Genomic DNA, 17146 nt, shown 5'->3' with positions numbered 1-17146 from the left:
ACTTTGTTGCGGCGAAGTGCAGTGAGCAGAGTGCAGCTGGAGTGGTGTTCAAGGTGCGGCATTGCCCGAGATCTCAGAGATGGTGCAGGACGGGGGAGGGAGGGGGGGGTTGTCCATATGACATGGCAGGTGTGGAAGGAGGGGGGAGGGCAAAGGGATGACAGGTGTAGCTGCAATGGCTGTAGCCGTTTGAAAACATAACTGTGAATGGACTGATCACTCAACAGAATGACGAAGTTCTTGCATGAAATGCTGATGACATACTGGTTGGAATGTTGGAAGTGAGTGATGTTCATGTTTGATTGGTGCAAGTCCTTGCGACAAACTGAAGGTGGCTCTATAGGATCTGGGGAAAGTGGCGTCCAGAATCAGCAGCATAGCATGGTGTTCCCACCATGGTGGCATTATCTCACAAGGGTTAAGTTCATGAATTGATGTGTTCAGCAGCAACACAAAATGATTTTGTGGCTGCAATTGCACAGATGGACATGGTCGCGTCACACACACACTACCTGGCATGAACGGTGTTGATGGAACATTGGTATTAAACTGGTCCATTGTTTGTAACTGTTTATGCCAATGACTCTCAAAGATAAATGGTGTTGAATGATGAAATAACAAAATCAATGGAAAAATGGGGTCACCAATGTGGGTATAAATGCACTACGCCCGACGTTGAATAGAATGAATCCACTCTTATTATTGAAGTACACTTTTATTAGATGTAACACAGAAAAATTGTAGACTTAAAGGATTGCCAACAATATTATGAAAAGGATAGATTGCTGCTCACTGTAAAGATAACACATTAAGTTGCACACTGGCACAATGAAAAGACTGTTACACAGTGAGCTTTCAGCCAGAACCTTCTCGAGAAAGGAAAATACGCACACACATTCTCACAAGCAAGCCAGAATCTGGGTGGAGGGGCTGGAGATATCAGTCATGTGAGTGTGTGTGTGTGTTTGTGTGTGTGTGTGTGGTGTTCTTGCTTGTTTCAATGTGTGTGTTTTTCTTTTTCTACCTGAAGAAGGCTTTGGCCGAAAGCTCAATGTGTAACAGTCCATTTGTTGTGCCTGTTTGCAACTCAATGTCATCTTTACGGTGAGTAGCAGTCTATACTTTTCATAATATTGTTGATATTCCAACATAAACTTTCCACTATTATACTTAAAGAACTCGATTACTAAACTAAAGATACAACAGAAATTTTATGTTTTCATTCCTTTCACTCAGTTCAATAGCTACTGTATTTTTTCAAAGCTAGGGCAATACTACGTGTCTAGTTCTTTCTGCTTTCACTAACGGGTTTTGAAAATCAAAGGAATTACCTTAAATGGAGATGAATTTTTTCTTCTTTCAATATTTAACATTGGAATAAGATTTAGAAATTTATTTCTACTACAGAGGAATGCCTGCTGGTTTCTGCAATCTCTAGATTTCTATTTAAGTCCAAGGAAAGGCAGCTAATGTCTGAGGGATGGGAAGGGCAGGTGCACCAAATGTAGCTTGTGTGGAAAAATGTTCTTGAACCAGCATTGCTGTGACTTAAAGGAATTGTACAGAGAGATATTAATAAGAGATGCATATTTATAAACAGTGAGTTCATAGTTGGTACACGAATTGCTTTTTTGTCAACTTTAATTGTACATTTTGATTTGATAAATTAGGATATTAGTTCTTTGTTAAAACAGTTGTAATAATAATTGATTTCTGTAGTTGGTGGCAGTGTTTCTGTGGGTAGATACCATCATGGTTCTACATTAAAACATCATATAAATTGACTTGGAAAACTGCTAAAAAATTATATTCACATTGTCATGTATACCAAATCAGCTGTTACTACTCTGTTGCGAGGGTCACATATTCGTCTACTACCCATCCCCAAACAAGCTGTTAGCGCCCTTCATTGCCTAAGCACACCGAAAGTGAAATGTAGTATATTTTAATTAATTCTAATTTTGAACACAACTTTTGAGGGAAAAATTAAGTGCATAGTAAAAGTCCACAGTGAAATGAAGGCCATGACTGTTTGTATCTAATACTTATACCATAATGTCACACAGTGATACTTATTGCATTAATAAATCTGGTTGTAAACATTTTATGGTCGAAATTTTCCAAGTAATATTGAACAAATTTAAAGAAATTCGTTGTATAATTATCCTCTTTTTATATTTGTTTTAACCAACCACAGTCACAAATACATGTCAAATGTGATTAGTGAAATGTTTTTTTCCAATTTCATATGTGTCCTGCCATGGATTTTCTACTGCCATATGCTGTTGAAACTCTGGTAAATGTTTTGAAATAAAGCCAAAACTGCCTATATGTCTGTTTAAATAATTTAATTAATGTTATTTTTTCTTAAGAATTTGGTGTTTATAGTGTGCTGTATAAATTTTCCAGTTTTTACCAAATTTGCTATACCTCACTCTGAAATTTTATATGTAGATTATATTGGTTACAACATTTCTATGTATTCGATTAGCTATATTCTTTAAGAAAAATGTCAGATGCAATTTCTTATTCCAGTCTTTATTGCAGAGAGCCAGTGTTTTGATAAAATGTGCATTTAATATAAAAGTTGTAAAAAAGAATGTGGCACATGTCATTTAAAAGGAAACAAAACATAAGCCATGTTTCATTAGACGTTAATCTTATGGATCATAGAGTGAAAGGATATAATAGTTTAGGTGACATAAGGCAGGTAACTATGCGAAGAGGGAAATTCTATTCAGGAATTTATTAAATTCACAAAGAGACACACAGATTGAGCAGCACTTACCTTCAGGGTGCACAACCTGTAGCGTAGCCTAAATATTCATAAAAGTAAATTTACAATACTTCCAACTTTTGAAACCACAGATTCCTTCTAATGGACAGAAAACTAGAAATATTTAGAGGGTGCTGGTGATGGTATGGCAGATTATTCAGAATTGTTAAGAAGGATGCACCATATCAGAGGAAGGAAGGTGGCATATATGAAGGAGAATGCAGCAAAGAGAGGTTTCGTCTTATATTGGATTCTAAGTAACCTGCGTCCCCTCTACAAACTACCCAAAGTATTTCATCTTTTTTGCCCTGAAGAAGGAACCTGTGATCCTGAAAGCTAGGAGTTCTATGATTTATTTTTATTTGTGACTTTGGGCATTGCATATTGGGAGTTGCTGATCTGAAGAAAAGTACTAGTTAGCCCAGCTCTCTTTTTGTCAGTTTTATAAATTCTGGTGTTTCATTTTGTGATGTGCTATTGATGTGAAAGTTCCTGTATTTCCTGTAAACCATTAAGTAGAATAGAATGCAAAGGGCTGCACAATAAGAGTTGCTCAGAGTTAAAAATGGCACATGAGTGTAAAAGTGGAGGAGGCCCCAGTAAAAGGAATACTGCTTTTATTTAGTGTTGAGAGCTGTAGGGGAGCAGCAGTGTTTTTACAGCAAGCATGAGCTATAAAGATATGAGAGGCTGATACTAGAGAAAAATGGAAAGAGGAGATATGCTGACAAACTTAGGACAATGTGTGTTAAGTGGGCATGGTGATTTAATCTGCCGGTTACTTGATACTTCACACACTAAAAAATGGAAAGTGTATTACATGTGATGCAACACACATTAGAGGAAGGAGAAGGAGCAATGTATGGTATGAAAAATAGGAAAGTGGAGATTGAATGTCATGTGTTGCTATACTGTGGCATTCGATGAGGGCAAATACCAGTAAAAATAGGTTTAACTTAAATGGGAGTTATAACTTAGAACTGTGTGTCAAACTGTAATATTTTGATTGTGGAGCCAAGCTCTGCCATCCAAGCCTTGCACAGCAAGTCAGCTCTTTGGCCTGCACATGCTAGCGGCTGTTCTTCATTCCTTCCAAATTCTGCTGTGAGACTGGCACCTTCGTGGGTCAATACGGTAGGCAGTTTGTCTTCTCTGTGGTCTCAGGAGTGTTACTGAAGAAGGAGTGGAGAGTAACGATCGGCAATTTGATACTGCCAGTTACTTCCTGGGACATTCTCATGGGGCTCAGTTCGTAGAGCCCAGTTCATAAAAGGCAGCTATCAAAATTCTTATTTGAGACCAGAACACAGTTGTGACTTCACACATATAATAATCTATTCCATAAATAATTGAAGGAAAGTGGAGATTGAATGTCATGTGTTGATATACTGGGGCATTTGATGAGGGCAAATACCAGTAAAAATAGTTTTAACTTATTTTGCAAAAACAGACATAATGTCTTGTGGGATACCAGCAATCACTGATTTTATAATGTTACTTAAAATCCGTCTTGATTGCAAAAAATTTTATTATTCATATGACCGGTTTCGGTTCATTCAGAACCATCTTCAGATCTGATGTTTCAGTTACAAGAGTAACCCGTCCAAATCCAGCAACTTTCACATGCTACGTCACATGCATGTGAAAGTTGCTGGATTTGGACGGGTTACTCTTGTAACTGAAACATCAGATCTGAAGATGGTTCTGAATGAACCGAAACCGGTCATATGAATAATAAAATTTTTTGCAATCAAGACGGATTTTAAGTAACATTATAGTTTTAACTTAAATGGGAGTTATAACTTAGAACTGTGTGTCAAACTGTGATATGTTGATTGTGGAGCCAAGCTCTACCATCCAAGCCATAGCCAGTCCCAAGCCACATTGAGAAAGGAGGAGGGGGAGGAGTAACACCTCGCTAAAAAAACCTTGGTTCACCAGGTCCTGGTGATAGTACCTTGTGAGGGCCCCTTGCCAGGGATACGGCAGCGAAGGCGGAGAAGATGGACTTCGGTACGGTGGAGCTGGCGGAAGAGGCAGCCTCTTGTCCAAGGCCAAAATGCACAGAGGGCACGACGGTTCCACATGTTATTGGCGGCACCCTGACAGCGTCTGCTCCACTTGTTAGTGGCGGCTGAATAAATAATAGTCCAGGCTAACAACCTGGTCTTACTTCGGGAATTCAGGGATGACCTTGGATTCCCTACTCTTTACAATTTACAGCTTCAAGTCGCAATATGGAAAGTTCGCACAATGGATGCTCTACCCCAGGTGGTAACTCTGATGAGGAATCCACCATTACATCATGTAATGCAAAGGGACCTAGGATTCTGGGGAGTCCCAACATTTGTGGTGAAGAAAAGATGAAATATATAGAAAAGCCTTCCAAGTTTCAGTTCAAGAAGAAGTACTACTTTGGAACCTTAAATGTAAATTCTCTTCTGAAAACTGGGAAACAGAAGGAATTAGAATTATTTCTGCAGAAGAACGATATAGAGATTATAGCAGTTCAGGAAACATGATTCTTAGATGAGGATGTAGTTGATACACAACATTATAGAATTTATAAAGGGAAACCACCAGTGAGAATAACGGAAAACATGTCGATGTTTGGAACAGCATTTTATGTAAACAAAAAGATGTGGATAGTGTAACAGAATTTAGCTCGAATTCAGAAAGGATATCCATGTTAACAATGAAGTGCAAGAATAAAAGTTACACCCTCATAAACTGTCATGCGATTATAAATGCTGACAACAAAAGAAATCTGGAGAAAGTAAATAAATTCTGGGACCTTTTAAACTATGAAATTTCTATCATACCTAAAAAGAACGTTAAAATACTTCTTGGTGACTTCAATGCGCACATTGGGAGGGAAAAGAAATTTAGAACTATTGTAGGTGAATATCCAGCACACTCAAGAACAAACAGAAATGGTGAAAGACTGATCAACATGTGTAAAATGTTCCAGTTAAAACAAATGTCCACACATTTCAGCAAACTGCCAAGAAAAGCCAAAACCTGGAGACATCCAAATCCAAACCTAAGTGAATTTCAACTGGATCACCTAGCCATATCTAAAAGGTACATCACGGAAATTATGAATGTTAAAATAGTCATAAATGGGGAATTTGATTCAGATCATTATCTCTCTAAGATTAAAATAAAATTTCTCTGATCTAAACTAAAAAAGGCAACCAAGAAAGTGATCAGATACAACACCACTACAGCGAATATTACTAAAGAGAATATAGAAAAATTTAGAGAAGAAATTGAGACAAGTAATGAAGGTGATTGGCATGAACTCCAGATGAAAATAACTCAAGCAGCAGAGAAAACTTTAGGATTAGCCAAGAATAAAAAGAAGACATGGTGAAATGAAGAGTGTGAAGAAGCAGAGCTCAAAAATGGAGAAAATGGAGATGTTTGAAAAAAGAGGAAGACCTTGAACAATTCAGACAACAAAGAAAAGAAACATCAAAAATAATCCGGAAAAATCAAAAGGAACTTTGAAAATTTTCAGCTTATTGAAATAGAAGAAAATTTCACCAAAAATAATTCTAGAAATTTTTACCAAACCTTTAAACACATACTTAAAGGATATCAGGCACCAAGTATTTGTTTCAAAGATGAAAATGGCAAAATAGGATTAAATAATAAAGAAAATTGTGAAATTTTAACAATTTTTTTTGAAAAGTTGTTAAACTGTCCAGTTCCAACAGATAAATTAGAATTTCCAGTGTCACCTCAAAATCTAGAGGAATATTTCCCGCCAACAGAGCTAGAAATTCATAAAGCCATCAAAACACTCAAAAACAATAAAGCAAGTGGTGAAGACTCCATTACAGCAGAATTATTGAAGTGGTCAGAACCAAAAATCATAAAGGATCTACAGCTGCTTTTTGAAACATTTGGCAGACTGAAAAGATTCCAGTTGAATGGAAAACAGCATTAATCCACCCACTGCATAAAAAGGGAGACAAACAAATTGTCAGTAATTACAGAGGAGTGTCACTTCTGCCAGCGGCATACAAAATATTATCAAAAATTCTCCTCAACAGAGTGGTAGATACTTTAGACAAACAACTAGGAGAATATCAGGGTGGTTTTCGAAAGGGAAGATCCTGTGCCAAACAAATTTTTAACTTAAAGTCAATAATTTGCCATAGAATGTTAACCAGCAAACCAATACTAGTGTCATTTATAGATTTCAAGAAAGCATTTGATTGTATAGACAGAGAAATGATAGATAAGGTCATTAGAGAATTTGGTGTTAAATTGAAACTAGCAAACATAATTCGTGAAACACTAACAGGTACAGTATCGAAAGTCAAATTTATGGGAGTAGTATCTCAGCCTTTTGAAATAAAAACTGGTGTTAGACAAGGCAATGGTTTATCACCTTTACTGTTTAACTGTGTTCTAGAAGAAACTGTAATGATCTGGAATTCGGAGCTAAAAAATCACAAAATTGAACCAATAACTCTGGCAAGGAAAACAAATGGAATTAAGGTAAACTGCTTGGCTTTTGCGGATGATTTTGCAATACTTTCAGAAAACCTGACACAAGCTGTTACTCAAATAAACATTCTGGAAAAATTAGCAAACAGAACTGGTCTCAAAATTTCAGCTGGAAAAATAAAATTCATGACAAATATAAAAAATGCACCAAAATACATGAGTTCATTAAATCACACCTTGCTGTACACAAACTATGTAAATGTGGAATTAAGGACAGCTCTCTGTCGTGGCTAATTTTTTGCATCTGTAACAAGAGAAAAATAGTAATTGTCACTTCACACAACCGATGAACAATCAGAAAAGGTGTCCCTCAAGTTTGTGGATATACGTTTTATCTCCATTCAAATTTACAGTTGTTATAGTCCCCTGGTAAATGGTTTTTCCATCCCATTGATTGCACTGCAGAAATTAACTCTTTCTGCTTCACATCACATTGATAGTTTACCCCTGCGGGGTCTTCTAAAATAAATCGACTCTATTTCTAGCCATCAGATATCTTCAGGAGGTGAAATATGTATTGCTGCCAATGGGTACATATAAAAATAAAAGGAACACACAACCTACCTTTGGAACTAATAGTTTGTTGGGAAGGAGAGAAGTATAGGTTGGGGAGGGTTACGGAGGATGGGCAGGTCACTCATTTGAAGAGACAATTACTTTTGTCTTCTATTACATAGTTATGAAGTAAGTCACTGTAAGATTCCTGCCTCTATTACCACATTTACTGTATTTGTGGATTAGCAGGGTAAGGGTTACTGAGTCTTTGTGATGGCACAGAGAGCTGCAATATCAGTCACCATAAGTACCCAGAAATAAATACAGGATGTTTACGTCTACCACATTTGTAGATATGATAGTTTTAATAATCAACTTTCTAAGAAATGCTGAATGTAAAAGTGGAAAAAACCATCCTAGCTTTCAGAACAGACTATTCCATCTGCAGGGAAACAGGAGGTTAGTTTAGGGAAGATCAGTGTTGAGAGGGATTCACTTGTTGTGGTATCAAGGAAATAACAAATAGTTCTGTTTACGATAGTTCTTTCTTCCTTTATATGTGTTTATTGACATTACTTAAGAGTAAGTACTGGCAAGCCATTCTGCCTTCTTGTAATTTTATAATTTTCTCATGTGACTTTTCCTTTTGATAATATTAATAATAGTGTTGATGATTTCCATGAGTGAACTGCTCATATCAGTGTAGGCCATATTAGTGTCTTAATTTGTATGTAAAGCATTGTGTCTACCACATCTAATTTATTTCCTGATTTGCTTTGTCTTTCCTGTCAATAGCCATGGGAAGCCATGGGAACCTTCTGTTCTTAATTCTTAAACAATTCTGTTTCCTTCAACCTTTTTCTCTACTTTTCTTGCTTCATTGCATTCCTTGTACCTTTATTTTGCAATAATTTCATTTTGGTGTTCTTTTATGTATTTGTTATCCAAGAAGGATATAAAATATATAGTTGCTGCATAATGTCTAGCAGCAGTTCTCCGAAAGCCACCGCTAATGGTCAGCAAGTATCACTCATATTTTCTTTTATTTTAGTAGCACTCAGTCTATACATTGTAATGCAACAGTTCTCACCTTTAACAACTAAGCTCACAAACAGAAGCCTGAGGCATAAAATATGGTGAAGCAGCTAAGTAGGGAATGAAAATTTTGTGGTCATGAAACAGTAGAGAACACTTATGTATGGAGGACATAAACAGGACACATTTGCTTTCAAAGGGTGCAACTTCAGCTGTCGTAATAGTGTGTATGAGACAGGATGTCACACGTGATCCGTGTGCAACTTTTGCAGTTAAATGTGCAAAACATATTTTATTTTGAGTCCTTTTTCTGATATTCTCTTATATGTGGTGCACATTTTATGTTGTAAAAAGAATATACCTATAGCTATTAGAAGTAACACACTTGTTAAAGTCACTAGTTTTGTCTGATTTCATCATTATTGGCACTTCTCCCCAAAAGCAGATTATTTGTCAAATACTTTTTATGTATTTGAGGATTCTCCTCCAACTATTCACAAGAATGACTGCACACAGTCTAGGAATTCTGTTGTAGGGGAACATGGTGATATATTGTAAATGATTTTTTGTTGTGTATTTCATCCTCAGGTCATACAACAGGTATCTGTACGAGTTTCATCTTCTTTGCTAGTCACCGTCAGATAACTTGAATGTTACATAGTAATGGATTCAAGTACAACTGAACAGGTCAGGAGAAATGTTCACACTGTCCATTACATCATGACTGACTCTGTATTCTGTTCAGTTGTACTTTGATGACTTGCTAAGTAGTTGAAATGGCTAATGATACCATTTGTGTAACGTGAGACTGAATTTAAAGTAAAAAGAATTATTAATCACCCCACTTCTCTGTTGTTAAAATATGTTCCTTATGCCTCAATTTTTTTATTAGTTCTCAGGAATACCAAGTCTAGTGACAACATAAAATTACTTAAAAATTACTTGAAAGTAGCACTAAGGAGCATGTTAATTAATCAGACATGTTTATTTTCTTTCATTTATATAAAAATTTAAGTATTCATAATTTGATAATCACTGTATGTCTTCTTTTACCAGTAGAGCATGCTGTGAACTGATTTCATTCCATTTCAAGTTTTTAGCAAAACAGCACTCTTCTTGAATTCATTATCGTCAGCCAATAAACAGGCCATAAATACATGGAACTTTTGTGATTGCAGATGGCTTATGAACTGTATAATAAATAACTATCAAAACCTAAATGCTCGTGTTGAGAGAGATGTCACAGAACAAAAAATGCTAGATGATGAAGCAAAGAAAGAAAGGCTGCAAAGAGTACAGAAACTAAGACAAGAAAGAGGAGAAATAGCAAATGAGAATGGAGGACTTGATGTAAATCATCAGGAGCATCAGTCCAGTGATGGTGATGTGGCCACAGAAAATCCATTCCGTCCAATCTCTCAAGTTGTGGTGAGTTGGCCTTCGTGTTCCATTAAGCCTCTTCAGATCATGTTATGTATTATTAACTCAATTGCTTTGCTCACTGCATGAACAGTTTCCTGATCATTATTTCATTACTAAATTTCCATTGTGTTTCTAGATCCTAATTTTATTCTGAAGTTTCTATTGTTTTTCTAACTCCTTATTTTATAACTAAATTTCTATTGTGGACAACGTTCTCATTATTTCAGATGTTTTCTTGTGGCAAATACTTGTGTCTACTCTGTAATAGATGATGAAATAAAGAATATATGGTGCACATTTCTTTGTATAGCTAATAATTTTACTCTTTTGTAAATCTGATGTTTCCTTTGACAAAAATGTGTGATTTTTTAAATACTGGATACACATTACATTTCTTTCACCAGTTTTTCTACTCGTTTTAAGTTTTGACTGTTTTCCAAGTTTTCATTGCTAACATACTGTCTCCTTATTGTATACAATATACATTTTTTGAATAGGAATATTTCTATATAAAATTTTGTACTGTTTCAGTGTGGCTAACAACAAAGTACACTACACCACTGCTTTAATATTAATTGCAAAAGTATGTGCATTTCAATTTTTAGAATTGTTCTGCGAAAAGCCTATTCAGAACTGCTGGACTTTGTGGTAATTTCAGATTCTCTTCATCACAAGTCCTGATATTTGTACTACCATATTTCTTTTCTTGAATTACTTAAAAGATGTGGAGTATTTCTATGAAGAACCAGTTAGCAGTTATATGTTTTACTTGCAAGACTTGTGATATAGCAGTTTTTGTGTATTGCTAGTAGTATAAAGATTAATTAATTAATTGCCATTCTGTCATAAGAATATAAAGATTCTTACAACAATTGTCAGCAGTTACATTGATTGATAGAATGCTCACCATTTTACTTCTTGTCCTTCTTTCAGTTGTGTTCCAAATATGACACATTTTAAAACTTATTTATAGGCCATCTGGGGGAATCCTTTGTATCCATTCAACATCTAAAACCTCTTGTCTAGTTCACATTCATTGATGACATTTTCATGGTCTGGACTCACAGCAAGGACAACATTTGCTCTTTCCTCCATACCCTCAATACCTACTCCCAAATCCACTCCACCTGATTGTTCTCACTTCATCAAGCCATATTCATAGTTGTTGCTTTCCACCTCTCAGATGGCTCCATAAATATTTCTGATCATATCAAGTGTGCCAACCACTTATAGTGCCTCCACTTTGACAGCTGTCATCTATTCCACGTCAAAAAATCTCTTCCTTACAGCTTCACCATCTGTGGACACCACATCTGCATTGGAAATTAGGAGCTCTCCAGTATCACCATGTCCTCAACAGGACTACACCTACCTCATGTCATGGATATCCTATCCAAAATCCTGCCCACATCCCCTGAAGTAGTGTCCCGTCACCAACCAAACCTTCAGAATGTCCTTGTCCAGCCCTATTCCAATCCTACTCTCAATCCTGCACCCCATGGGTCATTCCCTTGTGATCAGCCCAGTTGCAAGACCTATCCCATATACAACCCACCACCTCCCACTGCAGTCCATCCACAGGTATTTCTTACCCAGTAAAAGGCAGAGCCACATGTGAAACCAGCCATGATCAGCTATACTGCAGTTACTGTACAGCATTCTATGTGGGCATGAATGGTCATCACCAAATTGTGGCAAACTGCTGACTTGACCATTCTGTTGCCAAATATGGGTACTAAAAGAAATCTACTAAGTTACAGTTACACAATAAATCACACACATCTAAAGCTGTAAAAACAAAATATTGGGTTGGTGTATAAGTTTTTAGTGTTTTTCCATTAGTTTAATAAATACAACACATACCTATAACAGAGATTTTAGTCATCAATAATCTATTCTCCTTCACTATTTACAACAGTCGCCCAATGCTGGAGTAACTTTCCAAAAAAGGTTCAAATGGCTCTGAGCACTATGGGACTTAACTACTGGGGTCATTAGTCCCCTAGAACTTAGAACTACTTAAACCTAACTAACCTAAAGACATCATATACATCTATGCCTGAGGCAGGATTCGAACCTGCAACCATAGCGGTCGTGCAGTTCCAGACTGTAGTGCCTAGAACCGCTTGGCCACCCCGGCCGGCAGTAACTTTTCAATCCATGACTGTAGAAATGACATGGTTAGGCAAAGAATTTGTTGAGCAATGTTCAGAATGCATTTTCATCTGAAAAGAAAGTTCTCTGAATGTTTTTTGATTGAGAGCAGAAAAGGTGAAAATCTGAGGGCACACGATAAGGTGAATAAGGTGGACGCAGAATGACTTCCCGACTTGAGTCCTGTATAGTGAGTTTTGTCAGTCTAGCAGAATGTGGGCAGACATTGTCGTGGAGTAGCATCACTTCATGCACTCTTCCTGGCCATTGTTCTTGGATGATATCTGCAAGACATCTCAGTCATTAAAATATATGTCAGCAGTGATGGTTACAGCTTGGGGAAGCAATTAGTAGTACACCACACCATTGCTTTCCCACCAGACAAATAATATTATGTTTTGTGGATATGTGCATGTCTTTGTATGAGGAGTTGCTGCTTTGTTTGGGGTCAACCAGTCCTTTCTTTTCCTTATGTTAGCATAAAGACACCATTTCTTATCACCAGTTATGACACAGGGTAGGAATTGTTGGTGTTCACAAGCCAATTGATGACGACCAAGCAGAGATGTACTTATGGCCACCCGCTGATTTTTGTGATTGTGGCTTAGAGCATGGGTAATCCATTCACTTGGTATTTGGACCTTCCCCATTGCATGCAAATGTCACACAATGGTGTAATGATCACAGTTTCACAGTTCATCACATTTGCCAGTTTTCAAGTAGGATATCAAAAAAGTCGAAAGAAGGGCAGCTCATTTTGTATTATTGTGGACAGGGGGTAGAGTGCCATGGGCATAATATGTGAACTGGGGGGGGGGGGGGGCAACTAATAAAACAGACATTTTTCATTGCAGCAGGGTCTTCTTGTGGAATTTCAGTCACCAGGTTTCTTCTCCAATGCAAAAATATTGTAGCCATGCCCTCTTACATAGTAGGCAACTGATGACCTCAGAAGTTAAGTCGCATAGTGCTCTGAACCATTTGAACCCTCTTACATAGAGAGAAATTATCCTCATAATAAAATAAGAGAAATCAGAGCTCACACAGAAAGATTGAAGTGTTTGTTTGTCCTGCACACTATTTGAGAGTGGAATGGTAGAGAAATAGCTTGTAGGTGATTTGATGAACCCTCTGCTAGGCACTTAATTGTGAATTGCAGAGTTATCATGTAGATGTTGATATAGATGTCACACACTGAACACAAATTATTTTAACAGCTGCTTCACAATGTGGGCTGTTTGGATACTACTTTCCAGCACAAGTTTCTCTAACTAAGAAGACGGGCATTGTCACTCCAACATATCTACATCTACATCTGCACTCTGCAAACCACTGTGGTGTGCATGGCAGAGGGTTCGTCCCATTGTACCAGTTCTTAGGGTTTCTTTCTGTTCTGTTCATGTATGGAGCATGGGAAGAATGATTGTTTGAATGTCTCTGTGTGTGCAGTAATTATTCCAGTTTTATTCTAATGACCCCTATGTGAGTGAGACATAGGAGGGGTTGCAGCGTACTCCTAGAGTCATCATTTAAAGCTGGTTCATCAAACTTTGTTAACAGACTTTCTCTGGATAGTATATGTAGATCTTCAAGTTCCTTCAATATCTCTGTGACACTCTTTCACGGATCAGACAAACCTGTGACCATTCGTGCTGCCCTTCTGTGCATACATTCAATATCTCCTGTTAGTCCTATCTAGTATTGGTCCCACACACTTGAGCAGTATTCTAGAATTGGTCACACAAGTGATATGTAAACAATTTTCTTTGTAGATTGATTGCACTTCCCTGTATTTTACCAATAAACCAAAGTTTACTACCTGTTTTACCCAAGAATGAACCTACATGATCGTTCCATTTCATTTCCCTACAAAGTGTTACACCCAGTTATTTGTGTGAGTAGGCCAATTCCAACAGTGACTCATTGATATTATAGTCACAGGATATATGTTTGTTTTTCATTTTGTGGAGTGCAAAATTTTACATCTCTGAACATTTAAAGCTAGTTGCCAATTTCTGCACCACTTTGGAATCTCATCAAGATCTGGCTGAATATTTATACAGCTTTTTTCAGATAGTTTTTCATTATAGATAGCTGTATCATCTGCTAAAAGCCTGATTTTACTATTAATATTGTCCGCAAGGTCATTAATAAACAACATAAACAACAAGTTTCCCAACACACTTCACTGGCACACCTGAAGCTACCTCTACATCTGATGATGACTCGCCATACAATATAACATGCTGCCCCCTCTCTACCAAAAAGTCCTCAATCCAGTCACAAATTTCACTTGATACCCCATATGATTGTACTTTTGACAATAAGAGTAGGTGTGGTACTGAGTTAAATGAAATGCAGTATCTTCCTTTCAGTGTGTCATGTGAGAAAAGTGCAAGTTGGGTTTCACATGATCGATGTTTTCGAAATCCGTGCTGGTTGGCATCTTGCACTTTTGTAATCTCCCTGGTTTAAACCTCCACTCACTAACTTTTTCCCATTGCCTTACTTTACCTTTTCCCTTCTCTCTTTTGTCCATACCACTCCATCCAGATCACGCACTTTCTTCTCCCACTACTCTTCCCCTCCCCACTCGCCCAAGTGGGCATTCTCACTCTCCCTCTTCCTCTCCCTCTGTCCATCTTCCTCTGTTTTCTCACTCTCCTCTCTCCCCTTTTCATCCCTTCTCTCTTTCCCTCACCATCTTCACCTTTCTCTCCTCCCCCCCTCCCCCCCTCTCAGTTCCCTTCCTCTCCCACTTCCAACATCTCTTTTCTCATCTTGTCGTGTGACTGTGAAGTTATCTGTCCAGGGATCTGCCTCTTTCCTGCTACTCCCTCCTTGTGACCTTATTTCCATCCATGCATCCTTCCCCCCCCCCCCTCCTCCCTTCCACTTCCATAAGCTCAGGCAACTGTTTTCACTAATGAAGTATCAATAATTAGTCTTGCCATGGCCACTGAAGTATGTGTTTGAGGGTCTGTGTGGTTTTGTGTTTGAGTATGAGTGTATTGCTGGAAAAAGAGATAGTGCTTGAAAACTAGTGTGAATGCTGTTTTCTGTTATGTGTTACTGTACCCCATGCCTCGATTTGCTGTAGATGAGTGGTTGTCTTTCCTTTATTTTACTTATTTTGGAACTCCTTCAATTCAACTATTTTTATTCTTCATTTGAAAAAAGTACAGAACTTTCAATTAAATTACAGTTGGCATTGCTTATTATCAAGAACCAGATAACAACAGATTGGTACAGTTCAACAAAACTGGTTTGCATAGTCACTGTCACTTGTACTCCATGTAACAAGTAACACAGCTCATATCCATAATGAAAAACCAGTTGGAATTTACATCACACAGGCAACTTAAATTTAGTAATGTAATTTCAGGCTGAATGTAAATAATTTAGGACTAAAGGATTCCACACACTGAATAGCTATTTGGCGAGTACACTCCTTTACTAGCAATCATTTATAGACAGCATAAATTGCTGTTTTTTTAATTGAAAAAAAGTGGAAAAAGGAAATAATGTAAAATTTGCTATGAACACACTGTGGGAAGCAGCACAGTGCTTCAAGGTGACCAACTATGAAGTGGTGAAGTGAAAGTCTGAGGTTCAGCACTGACTAGCTTAAGATCATATAGGAAACTGCTAACTATGAGGTGCATTCAAGTTCTAAGGCCTCCGATTTTTTTCTAATTAACTACTCACCCGAAATCGATGAAACTGGTGTTACTTCTCGACGTAATTGCCCTGCAGACGTACACATTTTTCACAACGCTGACGCCATGATTCCATGGCAACGGCGAAGGCTTCTTTAGGAGTCTGTTTTGACCACTGGAAAATCGCTGAGGCAATAGCAGCACGGCTGGTGAATGTGCAGCCACGGAGAGTGTCTTTCATTGTTGGAAAAAGCCAAAAGTCACTAGGAGCCAAATCAGGTGAGTAGGGAGCATGAGGAATCACTTCAAAGTTGTTATCACGAAGAAACTGTTGCGTAACGTTAGCTCGATGTGCGGGTGCGTTGTCTCGGTGAAACAGCACACGCGCAGCCCTTCCCGGACGTTTTTGTTGCAGTGCAGGAAGGAATTTGTTCTTCAAAACATTTTCGTAGGATGCACCTGTTACCGTAGTGCCCTTTGGAATGCAATGGGTAAGGATTACGCCCTCGCTGTCCCAGAACATGGACACCATCATTTTTTCAGCACTGGCGGTTACCCGGAACTTTTTTTGGTGGCGGTGAATCTGTGTGCTTCCATTGAGCTGACTGGCGCTTTGTTTCTGGATTGAAAAATGGCATCCACGTCTCATCCATTGTCACAACCGACGAAAAGAAAGTCCCATTATGCTGTCGTTGCGTGTCAACATTGCTTGGCAACATGCCACACGGGCAACCATGTGGTCGTCCGTCAGCATTCGTGGCACCCACCTGGATGACACTTTTCGCATTTTCAGGTCGTCATGCAGGATTTTGTGCACAGAACCCACAGAAATGCCAACTCTGGAGGCGATCTGTTCAACAGTCATTCAGCGATCCCCCAAAACAAGTCTCTCCACTTTCTCGATCATGTCGTCAGACCGGCTTGTGCGAGCCCGAGGTTGTTTTGGTTTGTTGTCACACGATGTTCTGCCTTCATTAAACTGTCGCACCCTTGAACGCACTTTCGACACATCCATAACTCCATCACCACATGTCTCCTTCAACTGTCGATGAATTTCAATTGGTTTCACACCACGCAAATTCAG

At 38.0% G+C, this 17146-nt stretch overlaps 1 protein-coding gene across 1 annotated transcript in view; it reads left to right on the top strand.

Annotated features, from left to right (window-relative positions):
• Positions 1-17146, top strand: part of LOC126092584 (ADP-ribosylation factor-like protein 13B) — a 214958-nt gene that overhangs the window by 148303 nt on the left and 49509 nt on the right. Inside the window, exon 6 of the mRNA XM_049908275.1 lies at positions 10006-10255. Within this exon, the coding sequence (XP_049764232.1) occupies positions 10006-10255 (250 nt within the window). The remainder of the gene's footprint in view (positions 1-10005; positions 10256-17146) is intronic.

The sequence above is a fragment of the Schistocerca cancellata genome, chromosome 1 (assembly GCF_023864275.1).
Source record: "Schistocerca cancellata isolate TAMUIC-IGC-003103 chromosome 1, iqSchCanc2.1, whole genome shotgun sequence".
NCBI classification, from domain to species: domain Eukaryota; kingdom Metazoa; phylum Arthropoda; class Insecta; order Orthoptera; family Acrididae; genus Schistocerca; species Schistocerca cancellata.
This window is presented reverse-complemented; position numbering and strand designations above follow the sequence as displayed.